Raw genomic sequence first — 21,163 nt, 5'->3', positions numbered from 1 at the left:
ACTATAAATTGAAATTAAAGAGCCTGTCATCACATTCACAGGCTATTAAACTAAGGCAATCCCATGCGATAAATTTAGAAACTACATGGTAAAGAAAAAACTACTGTCCTTTATTTTTAAATAAAGGCTATAAGTACCCAAGTATATGTGCTCCTATTCAGCCAGTGCCATCTATATTTAAAAAACATGAAGAGCTGTCTTACCTTTCATTTAAAGTAAAAATGTCTTTTTATTTTATTATGTTCAGTTAGCCAGCATATAAAAAAGGTAAAAATTTCTCTCCTGCATCACCCCTTTAAAAAACTGACTTAACATGTTATTAGGCAAAGTTAAGATAGATCTGAAATAACAACTGTAATCTACTAATTTTGAATCACTTCTTAAAAACAAAGAGCAAAGTTAAGGAAAAGAAAAAGACAACAAATAAGTAGATTATTTTAATATATACCAAATCTTCCAGATTGCAATTAGCTCCATTCTTAATTAATTCTTTCACTATTTCCAGATTGCCTTGCTCAGCGGCTATCATCAATGGTGTCTGGCCACACTAGAGAATATAAAAGACACAGAAGGCTTTATGAAATGCCACAGTTAAATAAATCACACTTACATTTTCACAATGGTACGTTAAACATTGTTTACAGAATTTCTCAAATTTAGAAACACCTTTGAAATCTTAAGTTTTCAGTCTGCTAAGAATACAGACGTCAAAGAGAAAATGAAACATTTTTTTAAAGATTTTATTTATTTATTTGCCACAGAGAGAGCACAAGCAGGGGGAGCGGCAGAGGGAGAAGCAGGCTCCCTGCTGAGGAAGGAGCCCGATATGGGACCCGATCCCAGGATCCTGGGATCATGACCTGAGCCAATCACAGACACTTAACTGACTGGGCCACCCAGGAATCCCTGAAACATTTTTTCACTACCGCATTAGTAGTCTGGTTTGGGCACTACAGTTTCATTTAAAATAAGTAAACATGAAGGGGCGCCTGGGTAGCGCAGCGGTTAAGCATCTGCCTTCGGCTCAGGGCGTGATCCCGGCGTTCTGGGTTCGAGCCCCCACATCAGGCTCCTCCACTAAGAGCCTGCTTCTTCCTCTCCCACACCCCCTGCTTGTGTTCCCTCTCGCGCTGGCTGTCTCTCTTTGTCAAGTAGATAAATGGAATCTTTAAAAAAAAAAAAAAAAAGTAAACATGAATACTAGGCTCTGAAAAGTAATTACCACAATGTATATAAAAATCTTAGCATATCTACGGTAAACAAACTTTCTAACAATACCAGATAGAATATGATATAGAATGTGATTTTAACCGTATATTTAAGATGTTCATCAGGGCAAGAGGGAGGAAAATAAAACAATAAATAAAAACAATATAGGTGCTATATATAATATGTATATAGTTTTTTAAGACCTCCTTAAAACCTTAATTCATTAAACTCAAGTTTCTTCTAATTACACCACAGTTGCCCAGCCTGCATGCCTGGAATGAGCCACAGTAGTAAGATACAGTACTTCCTGAGCTCTGAGACAGTGCAGCAGGGCCCAGGCAGCCAGGTCCTGGGAAGGGTTCCCTCCAGCAGCAAGACTCATCTACCGCAAGTACAATACACACATGGTCATCTTCTGTAAGCGCCGTGGCATGAAACAGATGAGCAGCACTGGGCTAACAGTGAGAGTACCAAAGGTGTTAAAACATATTAAGGTATATGGGAAAAAATTTACCCCAAAATTAAGTTTAATTAGACAAATATTTACTTAAGCATCTTCTTACTATGTGTATATCAGTATGGGGGAAAATATCTGTAATTTTTTTAAAATGCTAATATGGCATCGTTCCTCTGCATAAAATCCTCAGTGGTTTTCAATTGTTCTTTTGGACCAGAACCAAAATAGTTACAGTGGCCATGCATCGCAGGACTACCTCAAAACTTATTCTGTGCCATTTCCTCCTCACCAACCTACCCATACGCTCTTTCCCACCTTTGGACCCTCACACAAAGTTTTCCCTCGGTCTCATCCATTTAGTTAACTACCACCCATCCTTCAGCTCTTGGGTCAAACATCAACCCCTCAAGGAAGCCTAATAACCCCCTCTAATTTGCCTTTACTATACTAATCCTTGTTTGTAATTACTTATTTTTGCATGAATAACAAATTATTATTGTCCATTTCTCCTAAAGGCTCTAAACTCCATGAGGGTGAGAAGCATGTCTGTTTTTTTAACTTAATACTGTATTCCCCCCAAAAGGGAGGCAAACCAAGGAAAAGACTCTTAACTACAGAGAACAAACTGTTGGTTACCAGAGGGGAGATGGGTGGGGGATAGGTTAAACAGGTGATTGGGATTAAGGAGTGCACTTGTCATGATGAGCATCAGGTATGGTATGGAAGTGCTGAATCGCTAAATTGTACACCTGAAACTAATATTACACTGTACAAAAAAAATCAACATAAGTGTAGATGCAAAAATAATAATAATAATAATAATAATAATAATAATAATAATACTGTATCACCAGTGTGAAGGGCAGTGGCTGTCACACAGGTACTCAAGTATTTGTTGAGTAAATGAGTGAGCAAAGGCTCAAAGAATTAAAAAATCTGTCAATGGCAATATACAAAAAAAGCAAGTAATTATAATAACTGACAAAATACAACAGATGCTATTATAAGAATAATACAAGTAAAGAGTTAAACACAAATACTCATTTAAACAAAGTACAAAAGTAAATCGCATTAAATACAGACATTCTTATCTAACAATGGATACTAAATTATATGTCATTCAACCAACGTCATTAGGGAATGAGGTATTACGCACAAATAGGTTTTCCAGGTGAAAACGCTTATCCTTTAAACATTAAATTTGATTATATATTTTATGATAACCATTATTTTAAAAAGCAGTGCACACATTACTACTTGTTAAACAGATTATCTTAAACAACATGTTTACAATTGAGTCATAACTACAGACATCAATTATTACACCAAGCTTGCCTCTATCAGCTCTAACACAAGCTTTCTATAGCATCCTTCCCCCTTCTAATCAACTGAGATAAAAAGTGAGATAACAAAGTCATTAGTCTAATACGTAAGTTAAAGCCAATTAATCCTAAATCCATGGCCCTAAGGATATATGAATTTTACATCAGAGTTTTCAGATTAGTAACTCCAGAGACTCAGAAGTTTTCTGTTTACTTTCTGGGGTCACAGTCACACTTCAGATTGTTCACAGAGACAGGTGCTTCTAGAGTATGAGGGAAAAAATAACATAGATGTGCATAAATACCTATAACACAAATAAGAAAGATGATATAAATTTGATTAACTAGAAACAAGCCAGACGAAAGACTTGAATAGTCATTTGTTTCTCTTGCAAAAACTATTACTATTAGTTGTCTCTCCAGTATCCAGAGTGACGGGATTTTGTTTAGGGGTAGCAATGTGCTCAGCTAAAAAAACCCACATTGTTCACCCTCACTTGCAGCTGGATATGATCCCATGATACTGCTCTAGCTAAGTCTCCCAGGACAGCTCAGTAATTAGACTAGTTCAGCTCGCATGTCTTTTTCCATCTTCTTGCCCCATACGTAGACAAATGCTGGAGTTGTAGCAAGATGGCTGACATGCAGTCACCAGCACTCAGTGAGGAGTGGAGAGACAGGAAGGAGCCTGGGAAGATACCCTGAAGCTATCATATCAACCTTGGAATGGTTCCTCCAGCTTGTCATCATGTGAGAAAAATAAGACCTTACTTTGATTAAGACACTATTTTAGGAGCTATTACATGCATTCTCAACTGATACACCTTTTACAGCTACACTAATCAAAAAGATAAATAATTTCTGAAAAAGGTTACTATGAGGTTTTATTGGATTCTCAAAGATAGAAGAAAAGTTACCTTATAAGCTAGGCCTTATAACAAAACATTTACTTATTCTATTAGTTCTTGCTTAACCAATCTTGTAACTACATTTGTGGAGACAGAGTAACTTAGAAACAGCTATGACAACTTTATACTTTCACTTCGAAATGAATCACTAAAGGCCCCTTCCATACCTAATTCCACACATCCCAGGAAACCCCAAGTCCACTGCTTCCCAGAATACAAAGAATCACATAACCCCTACTCCACTTATAATAACCTCAAGCCAAAAGACATTAGAGCAAACACTGAACCAACTGAAGTTCCCCCAACAGGTCCCATACTTACCTCAGCTTCCCAGAAGACTACAATGCAAACATATTTCCTACTCAACATCTCTTTGCTCTTCCCAATTCCTAGGTAGTCCTACTTCTATTTATTTAGATGTACCAGATTTCAATAACCGTTGCCCTTTAAAGCAAACCTTTGAAGAATGTATACTTCTTCCAATAACTGTAGTGAAACTAAAACATTTTTAAATTCTTTGAAATGTCCCTCCGATTCTATTTCTAAGCACACAACAAAATGCACCCCATGAATTTAAAGTTCCACTTCATTTTCCTAGGAGAATACTGTCCAACCTCAGCACGATAATCTTGTACCAAGAAGAGCTGAGAATAACTTTCTGTTCTTTCCGAGGGGAGGGGAGGGGAGGGGAGGGGAGGGGAGGGGAGGGGAGAGGAGAGGAGAGGAGAGGAGAGGAGAGGAGAGGAGAGGAGAGGAGAGTTGAGCTGAGCTGAGTTTCACTACTCTACAAAGGGCAAAGATCTATCATCATTGAGAATATTCACAGGCCAAGAGCTACCTAGCTTACAAACAAAGCAGAGAGAAAAGAAGGCAAGAAATTAGCATTTACTGATGGCAGCAATTATATGCTAAACACAGTATGGCAATTTTCCCCACATTATTTTATTTTATTGATGTAATCTTTAGGAGACCTTTTCAAAACTGAGAAACAAAACACATTAACATAAAGTAATTAAATACTTTTAAGGTCAAGAAAGAAGAGAAGAAAATCCACACAACTTTACAAAATTCTATAAAATTTAAATTTTATCAGAAGCTGTAGAAGCAAAATGCCAAAAAAGGCCTTGGGAAAGCTACTTTCTCTCCAACCCTCACACTGAGCCATAACTGAACAATCCAGGCTGTTTCAAATCATTATTTTAAAACTCCAATTTCAATTGATGCAATACTAACCTAGATATAAATACCATTAATATCAGGGGTTGCCTGGTGGCTCATTCAGTTAAGCAGCTGATCTTGATTTCACCTCAGGTCATGGTCTCAGGGTTGTGAGACCAGGCCCCACATCAGGCTCCATGTTCAGTGTGGAGTCTGCTTGAGATTATCCCTCTCCCTCTCCCTCTGTACCTTCCTCCATTTGTGCACTCTCTAAATAAATAAATATTAAAAATTTTAAAAATAAATACCATTAATATCAGTTAAATGCTACCTCATGCATGATATCTAGTGAAGCTCTATACCAAATATGCTTCATTCCTTATGGGAATAAGATTAATATAATTTTGTGCTTATTGATGTGTTATATTTCTTCTTCCAAGTGAAGCTATTTTCTCAGTATTCCCATAGAAAATGTCTATGAAGTAAAATTTAATATTTTTTAAATATCATTTTATTATTCCAAATATGCTAATATATGCTAATAAAATGACTACTTTTGTAAATAACTCTTGATAACAATGAACAATCTCCAATTACAAATTTTCTCTCTTATCTGTTTAGAACAATTATTGACAACGCATAATCACAGAAGAGTTACCTAACCAAAACATATTGTGTTCAATATAGAACACTGAAAATATCAGCATATCATTAGATGAACTTATGCTGAAAACTCAAAGAATCGCAATAGATCATAAACAGATTATAGTTTGAAATAAAACAGAACAGAGTTCAAATCTGGGTTCTACCAGATAATATCTGGGATAGGAAACTAAGGGATTAAGCCATTTACCTGTAAATCAAGATAAGTAACAGCATTATTCTTTATAGATGTTGCTATGCAAATTAAATGAGCTGATTCAATAAAATCATTATTGTAAGGTTATTGCAATAACAAATTTTGTTATAGAATAACAAAATTTTACGTTAAGATTTCCTTATGCCAGTTAACATTTAATGAAATTAGGTCCCCTATGTCAAAAATAATCATAATCATAAAGTAATAACTGCTGATTCCACAACTTTAAAAAATTTACCATATGTGTATATTCATGTTCATAGCAGCACTAGTCACAATAGACAAGAGGAAGAAAAACACCCAAATTTCCATCAATAGATAAATGCATAAGCAAAATTCAATGGAATAGTATTCGGCTTTAAAAAGGAAAGAAATCAGGGTGCCTGGATAGCTCAGTTGGTTAAGCGTGTGCCTTTGGCTCAGGTCATGATCCCAGGGTCCTGGGACCAAGCCCTGCAACAGGCTCCCTGCTCAGCAGGGAGTCTGCTTCTCCCTCTACTTCTGCTCCTCCCCACTGCTCGTTCATTGTTCTCTCTCTTTCAAATAAATAAAATAAAATCTTTAAAAAAATAAAATAAAAATAAAAAGGAAAGAAATCTTGTCACATGCTGCATGATCGAACTTTAAGGATATTATGCTAAGTGAAATCAGCTGTCACAAAGACAAATACTATGTGATTTCACTTATATGAGGCATCGAGAGTAGTCAAATTCATAGAAACAGAAAGTAGAAGAGTAGTTACCAGGGACTGGTAGAGAGAGAAGGGACTGGAGAGAGTTACCAGGGACTGGAGAGAGAAAGAAATAGGGAGTTGCTATTTTACAGGTATGGAGTTTGAGATCTGAAAAAGTTCTGGAGATATTTCACAACATTGTGCATTAGTTACAGCACTGAACACAAATGAAATGGTTCAGATGATAAATTTTATAAGTTTATCCCCACAACAAAAAAATAAAACTCTTTACATGTCTACACACACAGATACATATATGTACACGCATACAGACATACATATGTATTTATTACTTTTCATCACCTTATCCACTGGCAAAAAAATTACACTACATTGAAAATACAGTTTTAAGAAAGTTTTGGGTTTTTTCCCTTAAGTTTATTTATTTATTTATTTATTTTTAAGTAATCTCTACACCTAATGTGAGGCTCAAATTCACGATCACAAGATCAGTAGTCATATGCTCTTTAAGCTGAGCCAGTCAGGTCACCCTAAAGTTTTATTTTTCTTAAATTCAAAAAAATAAATACAAACTTTGACACTTAAAAAATGCATATAAAAAGGTTTTTAGTCCCTAAAATGCTGTATTGTGATGCTTCATGATAAAATAAAATCAACAATTTCCTTACTTGTATTGTTGAATAGAAATATCTAATAGAAGTTAATGAAAATGGTAAATATATATGTCCTTATCTTATTAAACAAAACACCCGACCTATTTAACTGTTTCTTAAAGACGAAGGCTCTTTAAAATCCCTAAGTGTATGGAATGAATAACTCAGAAAGAGAACTAAGGTTCCATTAAAGAAAATATTTCAAAAATTTTGTCTAGTTAATCTATTTTTAAGATTGGGTCTAGAAGCTCTCTAAAACTCCCTAGAAACACTTCAGACTTAAGTAATCAAACTTCCCAAATACTGATTATTCCATCTAAAAAAAAAAAAAAAAGTCAAAAGTCAACCATAAATCTAAACTCAATATTCAATCATGTATGTAAGTTCAAATGTATTCCAAAAGTATGGAATTTGAAGTACTTTTAACAATCTTACCAAGCTTAAGAACTTTATATTTCATACTCACCTGTATCCTTAGCACAATGCCTGTACACAGTAGTTGGTGTATATCAACAAATATTTGTGAGAAGAATTTAATTTTAGAAACTTGGTCTTAGGGGGTGCCTGGCTGGCTCAGTCAGTAGAGCATCCAACTCTTGATCCCAGAGTTGTGAGTTCAAGCCCCATACTGGGTGTAAAAAAAAAAAAAAAAAACAAGAAAAAGAAAGGAAACTTGGTCTTACCTCATTTCTCTCATCTACATCTTTGCATTTTTCAAGAAGAGCTTTCAGGGCAGGAATGTTTTCTTCTTCTACATAATTTATTACACTCTGTGATATCAGAACTGACATTTTCACAGAAAGCTGTAGTTATCTTTATTCCAATACCTGTTAAAGGCAGATTAGATAAAATACACATAATTTGTGATTAGGAAAAAACTAATTTAGTACTAACTATATTATCATTTTTAACCTTAACCTTATATAAACACACCTCTACTGGCAGGAGTAAAAACAAGGCCCCATAGCTCAGCTGTCAAAATGCCCACCCCTCCTTTCCCAATACTCACATCTCAATCTTAACTCATCTAAATCCCAGATGCATACCCCAAACCATTCTCAGCACCACCCCTAAACAGGAGAAAGTGCTCCACTGCTCCTTCATCTCCCCAAATGGCAGCTCGAGCTCCATTCTTCTATGGAATTATCCATGACTGATCTCATCCTCTACACCCTACATTCTACCTATTGGCAACTCCTTTTGGCTTCAACTATAAAACATCTTTCACATCTAACTACTACTCACCACCTCCATCCCAACCAGCCTGGTCCAAGCCACTGTGAGTTCTCATCTAAATCCCAACTATTCTTCCTACTTCCACTCGCCTTCCCCACAGTCTATCCTCCACAAGGAAACCACAGTGATCTTCTGAAAATATTTAAGTGTGACCAGAGCTTCTTAAACTATATTATGCATCATAATCACCTAGAGAGCTTGTAAAACCCAGATGCCTGGGCCTTACCCTCAGAGATTCTGATTTGGTAGGTGTGCGTGCAGCCTGAGTCTGCATCTTTAATAAGCTCCCAGAGGATGCCACTGCTTTAGCTGCTGACTGAAGAACCCCACCTGGAGTAGCACTGAGTCAAATTCCATCCATCCTTATTCAAAGCCCTCCAATGGCTTCTCAAAGAACTCAAATCACTTGTGTTACCTTGGTCTCAACGACTCTAAGTGACCTCATCTCCTACCACTCCCCCTTACCCATTTCACGGCTTGAACACACCAAGCGCTGTGCCATCTCAGGGATTCTGTCTGCCTAAATCTCTTCCACCAGAAATGCACATGGCTCCTTCCTTCACTTTCTTCACTCACCTGATTAGGAAATTCTAACCTAACCCTGTGATATAAAATAGTAACAACCTCGCACATCCTCCATAGTGGTCCCCACACTCCCACCACCTTGCCCTGCTTTGCTATCCGTGGCAATTACCACCACTGCAAATATATCATATTGTGTGTTTATTATCCATCTACCACTGGTAGAACATAAATTCAAAAAAAGTAGTTATGTTGTTTTACCCAACTGGACATCCAAATGTAAATAAACAAACCTCAGTGCATACCTTGCACAAAATGCATATACTAAAATTGACTTAAATATCCAAAAACACAAAACTTCTGGAAGATAATATAGACTACTTTGGATTAAGCAAAGACTTCTTTGATATAACACTAAAAGCATGGTCCTCAAAAAAAAGAAAAGCGATAAATCAGAGTTCACCAAAATTAAAAATTCTTGCTCTAAGAGAATAAAGTTACTTGGGACTGGAGACATCTTTTTTCCTTCCATTTTCCCCCTTCTTGAGTAATGTCAGTTACTGGTATCCCATGTTTGTCCCCACATTGAATTTTATAGCACATGACTTATTTCTCGAGTTTCACAGGTTCACAGATGGATAGGAATCATGTCTCAAGATGGACTCTATTCAGAGTCTCGCTCATACCTGATTTAGATGATGAGATTTAGAACTTGAGAGCTGCTGAGATTCAAATGAGATTTTGGACTTTGAGTTAATGCTGTAATGAGCTGAGACTCTGGGGGGCCTTGGGATAGGGTGATGTCTTTTGCATACGGAGTAGAGGTCTATCTCTGGGGACCAGAAGACAGAAACTATTCCACTATATGATTCCATTATATGACATTCTGGAAAAGGAAAACTACATGGACAGTAAAAAGATCAGAGGTTGTCAGTCTAAAGGAGAATGAGGGGACTACATTGGGGTACAAGGGAATTTGGGGAGTTTTGGAACTATTCTATATTCTGCTTGTGGTGGTAGTTGCATGATTATATACATTTGTCAAAATTCAGAACTGGACAGTAAAAAGGGTAAATAACATTGATGTAAATTGTACTTCAATAATGCCAAAATCCTCAAAAAAAGTTATGTTACTTGATCCAGTAACTTCGCCCCTAGGTATCAATTTTAAAAACACAGGAAACATGGACAAAGATTTTAAATACAACACAATTTTATTCATAAGAACAAGAAACTTAAGAGACGGGAGATTATATAAATGATTATATGTTCACACAGTGGAATAATACACAGTCACCAAATGTTTCAGTGGCAGAAAAAATTAACTAAAAAAAAACAAAAACAAAAACACAACTACATATACAGCAGCTCAACTATTGTAAATATATACATTATTAAATACTGAAATGAAACAGATCAAATGGTGATGGCATTAATGTAATTTTTATTTTCTTTAGAAACTTTCCTAGTTTTCCAGAATGTTATACTTTTCCTGAAGTATAACTGACATACAATATCCTATTAATTTCAAGCGTACCTAGTGATCCCCCTAAGTCTGGTTGCCATCCATCACCACACAAAGTTATTACAATATTACTGACTGTACTCCCTATGCTGTACAATCACATCCTTAAGAATATGATACTTCTACCACTGCAAACCAGTAAGAGATTTTTATTAACAGTCGTCACCAATATCCAATGCCTTCATTTGTTCTCACATCTTATAGGGTCAAGTCTACCACAGTAAGGCATCCAGGATCTGCCTCCAACTACTACTCTTCTTTATACCAGCTCCACTCCCTCTCACAGCCCAGCCAAGCTGAAGCACTCAAAGTTGTCCCTGCCTGCATGCTGCTCCACACACAGGACTTTGCTCAATTTACTCCTTCCACTTTGAACACCATCCTCACGTCCACTGTATCAAAGCATCAACCACACTCTCCAGAGTACAACCACTACCATTTGCTGTCTAATGTATTTCCTAACATCTGACATCAGCCAACCAGACTCTCAGAGCCCTAGTTTAGGGCCTTCACCACCTATGCTAATCAAGACTCCTTTGGGTAGAAGGGACAAATTTAAACTAGCTTAAGCAAAACAGTACATTTATTTAAGGATACTGATTTATTTCCCATAACCACATTGTGGGAAAGGTGGGTGCCATTGGACTTCAAATGCCAGTAGAATTCTCATTCTCTGTTGACTTAATCTAGTTTCGTTATAGACCAACTTCTTCTACACAAATGGGAATATGGCTGCCAACAGCTATCTAGTCCAAATCAGATAGTTTCTCAAAACAGAGAAAGCAGACTATTCTTTGTTCCCAGATTCAAAAGTCCCAGGTTGGGTCAAGTGCCAACTGGAACCAATTAACTATAGTCACAGGGTTGGGAAGGGGTTACAAGGTCACATAGTATTGGCACTATTTCCAGAAAAGAGAAAACCGTTGTATTGGCACTTGTCCTAAGAATTTCTACTGTACCATCTCTCACCTGGATCAATGTGATAGTCCCCCAACTTATGTCTCCTCTCTCCAGTCTTCCCCCACCTCAATCAAGTTGCCACACTGAAGCAAGAGTGAGCTAAAATACACTTCTTTTAGTGTATTTTAGTTAGTCCCCATAAATTTAGTTAGTCCCCATAAATTTAGTTAGTCCCCATAAATTCATTTAGTTAGTGTATTTTAGTTAGTCCCCATAAATTCATGCTGGAAGAACAAAAGATGATGGCTTTGTTACTAGCAAGTTATTCAAGGGACTTGAACCCTCAAAGCCTTTGAAAGCCACTGTAAAGAAACAATTCTGTAATTCCTATGAAGAGCTTTGCTCTGTGCAGAACAGTGAGGACTCATAAACAATTCTGGATAATGACGGTGAAGACCTGCAGATCCTTCACAATCTGGCCCCGTCTTGCCATTCCAGCCTCATCTCTGTCTCCCCTCCCAGCCCCATCCCTCCCACCCTTGACCCAAAGCTGCTTCCCTACTCACATCCACTCTTCCAGGTCCAGGCAGACTAATCTGCTTGCAACCCTTGGCTGTCCCACACTTTCTTTTTTTCTAGGCCTCTGCATTTACTGCCCCCCTCAGCTTAGAAAGCCCACCCATCCACAGATATGCCTGGAGAGTTCCTACTCATCCTTGTGGATTGGCTCTAACATTATCTGCTTCTGAAAGCCTCCACTGACTGGCTGCTTACTGTAAGCGGGGCTAGGGCCCTGATCTCAGACCCTATCCCTGTGGGTATATCTAAATTTTGACTGCTCATATACTATTTTACTCATTCTTGTCCACAACTCTAAACTCCAAATTCTTGAGGCAAGAAACCCACCTTATATCTGGCACAAAACTGGAGCTAAGAAAGAGAAAAGCAGCCCCTGACTGTAAGGAACTGGCCTGGCACGCACAGCTAGAACCTGGTTTTCCCACGTGAAGATAAACATGGACAGCCAAGTGACTACGTAGTGTAACCCAAGAATCAATGAATAGCATGGATGGAATGTGTAAGTAAAAAGTAAGCACTAAGACTGGAAAGTGAGGGTGGTTGGTTAGATCTGTAACTTCTTCAAGGATAAGGTCTGTCTCTCCTTTGTTCTTATATTACCAGAACCTACTACAGGAATATACCAAGTAGAAACATCATCGGTAACTGTCAAATTAACTAACTGCATAGGTGTACTAAACGTGCCTCTTCTGTAGGTCTTTGCCTGCTCACAGGCTCTGCTACCCTCAACGGCCCTGTTTTCTACCACCAGCCATTATCAGCGATGGGCACATGATCTGGGACATGTGAATGCTCAAAAACATAAGCCGGGCCAATGAGATTCCTCTCTTTAGAACTGGGAATAAGAAACCAAAGACTCAGTCATTATGGGCCATGTGCCAAATGATACAGTTTTGAGATAACCAGTCAGCAGAGAGAGAACCTAACAGATATGAATAGAGAAGTAAGAGAACAAATGCAGCTCCTGAGAGAGAGGCAGAAGGTGAAGCTGCCTTGGGTCCTGATTTCTTGCTGATTCTCATTAAGTCCTATAAATCTCCTTTTCCCTGAGGTAAAAGAGTAAGTCTTTGTTTCTTGCCTTCTAAACAGCCCTAACATAATGACAGATAAAGCTGAGAAACTGACAGTTTTTGAGCAAAAGCAGGAAGAGGGAGATGGCACACTGGCATGAACCTAGGAAAGTTAATCTCCCAGCAGTGTATGTGGTCCAGGATAGAAAAACACAAAGAATTAGAACTCTGGACAGCAGTCAGAGAACCACCAAAACAACCCACAGGAAAGGGGATGAGTGGTGGGAATAAAGAAGAAACGACAGATATGATCTTGAACAATATAAAATCCCCCGTATTTGACCTTTTAACCTACCAAAATACCCAGAAGAGAGATCCGGATGTAAAAATCAAAGAAACTATGTGACTGCAGATTAAAAAAAAAAAAAAAAAAAGTCAAGGATGACTAGATGCCAAGCATCGGTGACTGGAGGAGGGTGTACCCATTAACAAAAAAAGGAATTCAGGAGGAAGTCAGGACTTTTCGGGATGATGGTCCCCTCCATCTTCACCACTCTGGCCACGGGGGTGCTTTGGCCAGGCTGAATTTGAGGTGCTCCAAAAAAGCTGCGTTGGTTAATCCACCCAGTATTTGTAAAAACAGATCTGGAAATCATTCACACAAAGAATGCAGACCAAGGATTCTCAAACCTGTGTGCACCAGAGCTACTTGTCTAGTATGTCAAATACAAATATTCCTTGGCTTCTCCCCCAAAGAATCCCAGCCGATAGATCTGGGGTGAGCCCAGAACTGACATTTTAACAAGCACCCCAAAAAGATTCTGGTGAGAGTCTCCATGCGACTAAAGCTAGAGAACAAAGAACACAACCTAGCCGCAGCACTCCTCCCCCTTGGCTTTCCATCAGCTCCCGAACGTGCTTTAAACGTTTTTAGAAGTTCAGTCCTCAGTGTTGTCAAAGTGTGGGCAATGATAAAACATCAGAATAACCCCCTGGAATCGAAAGGGGTGATTCCAGAGCCACACCCCAGGCCAGCTGAATGGGAATTTCTGAGGGTAAGGCTAGGAAAACTACATTTTTAGCCAGCGCCCCTAGCGGCTGGCAGAGATGGTTCCACAAACAGTTATTAGTAAGAAAACATTCTTCATTGGTTTTAACCTTCCTCTATGTCAAAACAACTTGAAAGAAAAATAATCCAATATTGCTGGCTGACAAATCGTTTCCCTATAAATAAATCATGGAAGCATCGTAATCAACGCCTTGCTGATATTTTGTCAGGCACTTAAAGGCCTGCACAGGACAATGGAGCAATCAAGCCCGATAAGAAAGCAAAGGAAGAAAACTAACCACCTCGCCCTTGGAAGCCCGGGGAAAGAAACCTGAACACCTGCCTTAACGGTACCAGCTAAGGCGAGTCCCGAGATGCAGGGTGTGCCAGCGGCGGCTGCACGAAAGACAACAGTTTCACTAAGGCCCCCTCCCCCCTCCCCCCTCTCCAGCCAAGCGCCTCTCGGCGGACCGAGACACCGGAGACACCGAGTCCGAGAGCTTCCCAGCGCTCCGGCTGGCGCGGCCTCTCGGGAAAAGCCAGACCTCGAGCTCCCCAGGCGCCCAGCCGCGGGCCCCCACACCCGGCCTCGCCCTCTCCCCGCCCGGCCGCGGCCCTGCCACACGGGGCCTCATCCCCTCCCCCTCCGGCCGCGGCCCCTCCAACACTCAGCCTCGCCCCCTCCCCCCCACCCGCTCCTCACCTGGCCGCGGGCCCCCACACCTGGCCTCGCCCCCTCCTCACCAGGCCGCGGGCCCTCCACACTCGGTCTCGCCTAGCCAGACTCCCGGCCTCTCCCCCTCCCCGCTGGGCCTCGCCCCCACCTCCTCTCCCCGTCATCCCGCGAAGCCGACCATCGCACTGACCGTCTCACAGTCCGGCCTGAGGACCGTGCCCACAGCTCGAACGGAAAGGGCCTGCTTAGCCGCAGGCGCTGTCAGAAGACGGGAAAGGGAGAGACGGCGGCTTCCAGCGCTTCGCCCTCACCCAACCCGGCGGCCATTTTCCTCGCGCTCCGCACACTGACAGGTCACGAGGCCGCGGGCGGCGGGGCGGGGCTGCAGGTGGCCACGCCCCCGGAGGGCTGAGGAACCCCAAAGCGGCGGGGAGCGGGCGGGCGAGTGGGTGCGGTGCAGGGTCAGAGAATCGCCAGACTCAGCGGCCCTCCGCCCCCTCCCTCTGGCCTCCAAATGGGTGTATTTTTGACAAGTGCCACGGGCAAAATTTTCTTCCTTGTCAGTGTCACTCTTTTTATTATAATTAATTTGTAATCCCTATTCACTATTGTAATCAAAATTTAGGCCGAGAAATAAACCCAATTATAACTTCAGAAGACTTTGCTAATACATTGCAAACTAAGGCCCGCTCAGGTCTCTTCCTCCGGAACCCAGAGGCCAGGTGTCAGCCTGTCCGAGCGCCTGTGGGATCTATCCTGGTCCTCCTGACGGCCCACCGCCTCCCTGCCCAGCTCCCCAGGCCCCTGGGCAGCCCAGGCCATCTGGCCTCCACAACGTCTCTGCTGAAGGTACCTTGGACTTGCTCTGACTTGCCCGAGGCCAAGAGCGACTGACAGCTTTCAACTCACGTCCTACTGTGGGCTCCTTTCAAGACTCCTTCCTGGAAATGTTCTGCTCCCTGGGCTTCTGTGACTCTCATTCTCCTAGTTACGTTCCTATTTCTCTGGCTGCTGCTCCCAGATTCCACCTCCCTTCGATTGTTGATGTTTCCAGAGTTCAGCGCAAAGCTGGACTTTTCACCGTCCACACCCAGTGTGATCACCCTCCCGTACTGCTTGGGTCTGGGGACCCTGCTCCTGCCTCCATCCACGGAGACCTGAGCTGGGAAGTCATTTCATACACCTCTCTCTCCCTCCGTCCGCCAAGGTCATCCAGTCAGCCACTCCATCAACCCTGATCTAATGGCTGCAGAAGCTCCCCACCAGGATTATCCCAAGAGCCCCCAACTCTCTCCCTGCCTCTGCTGGTGCCCGGCTAACTGGTTCTCCAGGAGATTGCTGCCTCAGGTCACTTCTTTGATTAAATTCCTCAGCAGCCTTCCATTGCCATAGAATAAACTCCCGGAAAGTACTTAGCATGCAGGACTCCTGGGGAACTGGCCCCTGCCACACTTCCTGCCATTCTCTGTCCATTACTCTCCTCCTATCCTGTCCCACCCCCAGGCTGGCAAGTGTTTACCGTTCCTGGAACAGTGGGCCATACTCGGTCTCATCTCTGGTGTTTGCGCAGTGTTGTTTCCTCTCCTAGATGCTCTTCCCTGTGTCTTGTCCAGCTGATTCCAAGGGATGCAACTGAAACGGTCCCCAATTTTGTGTAGCTTCCTGGATGGCCTCAAGCAGAGGTGGTCAGTCCATCCACTGTATCCACCGTCCTATACTGTAGTACCTAAGAGGTACTCAGAGAGCTTGTGTTAAAGCATAGTTAACTTGTTAACCTGTCTTCCCCCCACTGTAAGGTTCACTCCGTCCTTATTCCACACTAACTCCCTCACCCTGTTTGGAACCGTGTCTGGCCTTAGCAAGCCAATAAGGAAGAAACCATATGACCTGGGGTACTGCCTTCTTGTCTCATGCATGTCTCACCAACATCTGATGGAGCCATACTCCTCGTTGGCTTTTTCCAGGAGTTGCCTGATTGATCCATTGGGAAATACTTTTCAATGGTCCCCAACTTTGGCACATCAGTACCATCCGTGGACCTTCTTAAAAACTAAGACCATGCTCGGGGATTTAAAAATATCTCCCCAGCTGATTCCAATGACATACCATTCTCAGACTTGGGTTCGAGTCCCATTGTGTCCAAATCAGTGATTTCAATAGGAACATACTTTTTTCATGTCAAATAATTTTTTGAGGGCCTACACAGGATAGCAGGTGACGTTTTAGTAACCACTGATGGTGAAAGTGACATGGGAATTAGAATTTGTGGTTTCATAGGGATCTCTAGCCCCAGAATGGCAACCTGCAGCTCTAAACATAATCAGTGTCTGAGTAGTCAGCAGGGCATTTCACGGGTTTTCTTGATGAGTGTGTGGACACAAAGAGAAAATGTGGATTGGGTCAAAAGGCACTGAAGATCTCCCTGAAGTGTGTTGACTAGTGAAACGATGACTCAGGGAGATGGGGTTCTTCAATCCTTGCATGCCTTCGCCTGGGGGACACCATTGTGAGAGGAGCTGCCCCCAGGATAATTCCCACCTCGCACCGCTCCCCCCAGCTGCTGCACCCCATAATTTTTGCAAGTGCAGCAGCGCTTCCTGGTTAGTGCAACCGCCCCTCCACAGCAAGGCCAGGGGCTTCTGCCTCAGCTGAGCTCTGCCCGCCACGTGTGAGCCATGCTGAGGGTCAGTGAACCAGCACATCAGAAAGCCTCTCTTGGGGGAAATTGGAATATACAGGAGTAAGCAAGATAGGGGAGGTGGGGCAGGAAGCTGTCATTCTCCAGCTTCGGTGGTCCCACGTCCCTCTGCACTGCAGTGGGGGGGTTCTCATTTAATAGCCTTGCAAATCCCATTCTGGAAGTGGGACATTCAGTCCCAGATGTTGAAAAGACAATTGCCTCTGCTACTTGAACCTCCTCCCCTCCTCCTCCCCCCACATAAAAATCCCCGAAGATACTCCACGTACAAGTTGTTCCTTTAGGAATATATTTTTTTTAAACAGCCCAGATAAACGCCTGGAAAGAAGCTACTGGAAACAGGCTTTACTCCAGCCCGCATTTTAATGGAGGATGAGAGGAGGGTCAGATTCCAAGGATGGCAGAGTGGGAGGAAAGAGAAGCAATGAAGGAGGGAAAAGATTCACCAAGTAGGGTTCCCCCTCCATCGCAGGTCTGACCTGGGGAAGGAAGAAACTTGAGGAAGGCTTTTAGTATTATACCAGGCCAAGCATTTAATTACCAAAATGAGAATTTTTACTGACTAAAAGTGACTAGATACGATCTAAGACGGAGGAGAAAAGTTATGAAATGATGAGTCCTACTGGAAATTTCATCCAGGGGTGGGAAGCAAGAAGTAGCCAAGGAGGATTTTCAGGTACAGTTCTGAGAACAGTAAAGTTACTTTATAATCCCACAGTAGCCCATTCTCTTCTATCAACATAACGGTTACCTTTAGGAAATTATATCCATTTTGATAATGAATATTTTGATAATGAATAACTCATGCCAAATGCTGTTTATTCCTTTCTTACTCAAGGACTGTAACACTCCTATCTTGCCACAATGTAACTACTGCAAAATAGAAGTGAAACACCTTCTCAGCTTTCTTTCAAACATCTCTCTCTTTCCACTTTCCTTGGTCTTTTTGCGGTTTGTGCAGCTTGCCTAAATCTTTCTGGCAAACCCATCCTAAGGGCTTTCTTGCTTCAGCAGAAACACGTAAACACTCCAAGAGTCTGGCTTTTCTACTTGTCATGTGCTATTATGTGGAAGGAAAGCTAGGAGTTATCTTTCCATCCCTCACCACTCTCCCCATCAACACTATAATTTTAATCACCCTTTCATCTTTTTTAACAGTATCAGCATATTGGGATGAGGATTTCAGCAGCCCAATTACACGGCTTCAATTTCCTTGTGTATCAGATTTTCCATAGAAATCTTAAGAAGTTATGGGGCTCCTGGGTGGCTCAATCAGTTAAGCATCTGACTCTTGGTTTCCGCTTGGGTCATGATCTTAGGGTCCTGGGATCAAGCCTGTCTCTTGGGTCCTGAGCTCAGTGGGGAGTCTGCTTGTCCCTCTCTCTTCCCGCCTCTATTCCTCCCCCACTCAGGCTCACGTTCTCTCTCTTTTTAAAATAAATAAATAAATAAATAAATAAATAAATAAATAAATAAAGTCTTTTTAAAAAAAGAAATCTAAAGAAGTTACATACTATCTTGCTTTTATTTTATTTTTTATTTTTTATTTTTTTTTTTTAAGATTTTTTATTTATTTATGTGACAGAGAGACAGCCAGCCAGAGAGGGAACACAGCAGGGGGAGTGGGAGAGGAAGAAGCAGGCTCCTAGCCGAGGAGCCCGATGTGGGACTCGATCCCGGAACGCCGGGATCACGGCCTGAGCCGAAGGCAGACGCTTAAGGACTGCGCCACCCAGGTGCCCCCATACTATCTTGCTTTTAAAACAGCTTTCCTCTGATTATAAAAGGAACATGTATTCATTATGAAGAATTTGGAAAATACAAAAAATTTGAAGGGTATCGCCCCTAATCTTACCACACAGAGTTCTCTAACTTTTTGAACAGATTTGAAACAAAAACTTTATTGACCAAATTATTACTTAAACATCCATTACTGAAAAGCAGCGGGGTAAAGGGAATGCTCCTGAGATGTCATTTTTTCCGCCTTAATTAATGATGGCGTCACTAACACTTCCCTAGGTACCTTTGCCAACATCCCCCCCGACCAGTTTGATTAGTATGTTCCTTCTGCATTAAAACACACACACACACACCTAGAAGGAAGTTTTCTTCCCCCTAGGATGGCACCAGAAAGAGAAGGATTGTAAGACCCTGTGCTCAGGTGGAGTGTGGGGAGAGAGGGAGAGACAGAGGGGGAGAGCTAAAGGAAAGAAAGTTATAACAGAGTTATCAGTTCACATGAAAAAGACTGAGTTTTAGTTGTTTGCAGCTCAACTAAAGTCAAACAAGGCTACCAGCAGGGCAGACACATTTTCATGTTGCCAACCGAGGAAGTTGACTTAAAGGGACAATAGGAAGAAGGAAAGAGAGACATTTTTTTATTCTTTTTTTTTTTAAGATTTATTTATTTATTTATTTATTTGACAGAGAGCGAGCGAGGGAGCACAAGCAGGGGGAGAGGGAGGCAGAGGGAGAAGGAGAAGCAGACTCTCCGCTGAGCAGGGAGCCCGATGCAGGACCCGGTCCCAGGACCCTTGGATCATGACCCGAGCCGAAGGCAGACACTTAACCCACTGAGCCACCCAGGTGCCCCGGAAAGAGATAAATCAAGGATGCAGTTAATATGCAGATCAAATAAGCTGCATGTTCACTGAACCCCACTGCAACCCATAAAGACAGAAAATAAGTCCTCAAGTTACATTTATACGTGCATGTGAGGCAGTGAGAGAGTAAGTCATATGTACTTGTCTTCCTAATTTATAGTGGTGCACAGGCTTTCCTGAAAGTACTTTTCCTTCAGGGGCACAGGTAGGCCATAAACAGAAAAAAATAATGAAAACTTTGATGAACTTTTATCAAGACTAACAGAAAAGTAGACAACAGGGTGATTCAGAATACATCCAATATAAGGAAACAGCCTGAATGACTATCACCTGACTTTCTGAACCAGTTTGCTCAGGGAGAAACTGACAAACTACGGAATTTTATTCCAACAGTCATATGCTCCTGACATTTTAGTCCATTAGGAATCTGGACCCATAAACCACAGTGTGAGTAGCTATTTTTAGTATATGATGGTGGTGCCCTTTGGTGGAAATTCCTGTACAAACGGCTAAGACAGACCTCGTGCTGCCACGGTGATTGTGTGGGCGTTGCTTTTGTCTAGGGCGTGGTATTTCAATATATTTATGTTTGCCATATCATCTCTATTTTCATCGGTATTGGAAGTGGAAACCTTGCTATCCCCATGCAGCTCAGTACTGCCTCTCTTCCACACCCTCCCCTTTTCCCCAAAACCTGCCACCATCTCTGGAATGTATGTCACATCGTTAGTAAAATACCCCCTACCTCCTTAATGGCTTCCCTTCCACGTTCGCTCTAACAAAAACCGAGATCTCTTGTGAGGTCACGCCTTTCCTTGCAGACCCCTTAAGTGTTAGCTGGTTTCCCTCTCTCGTCACTGGACCCGGAGGTGAGGAAGATGCCCTCCTTCCTTCTCATTGTCACACGCAAAAAATTGTCCCTGCTTCCTTCCTAAGACACTAGAGTTTAGAAGCTCAGGCCATCCCTCCCTTGCTGCGGACACCTGGGTCACTCCCCACTAAAAACTACTGGAACCTGGTTATCGTCACTCTCTCCAACACACGTTCCTTGATGATTTCAACATCGTTACGGAAGAACCTGCCAGCACTCTGGCCTCCCAGGTCCC

General features: G+C 41.7%; 1 protein-coding gene across 8 annotated transcripts in view; it reads right to left on the bottom strand.

Annotated features, from left to right (window-relative positions):
* KIDINS220 (kinase D interacting substrate 220) overlaps positions 1-15,106 on the bottom strand; it is a 95,634-nt gene extending 80,528 nt beyond the window's left edge. For all 8 annotated transcript variants that reach the window (XM_045776000.2, XM_045776003.2, XM_045776004.2 and 5 more), the window contains exons 1-3: positions 14,947-15,106; positions 7,944-8,087; positions 449-547 (exon numbers count right to left, since the gene is read on the bottom strand). In XM_045776000.2, the coding sequence (XP_045631956.2) occupies positions 449-547; positions 7,944-8,051 (207 nt within the window). In that variant the 5' untranslated portion in view covers positions 8,052-8,087; positions 14,947-15,106. The remainder of the gene's footprint in view (positions 1-448; positions 548-7,943; positions 8,088-14,946) is intronic.
* Positions 15,107-21,163: the final 6,057 nt, after the last annotated feature.

This window comes from Ursus americanus, chromosome 7, assembly GCF_024610735.1.
Source record: "Ursus americanus isolate L20-20 chromosome 7, mUrsAme1.1.p, whole genome shotgun sequence".
NCBI lineage: Eukaryota > Metazoa > Chordata > Mammalia > Carnivora > Ursidae > Ursus > Ursus americanus.
The sequence above is the reverse complement of the archived record's forward strand: the minus strand, read 5'-3'. Positions and strand labels throughout refer to the sequence as shown.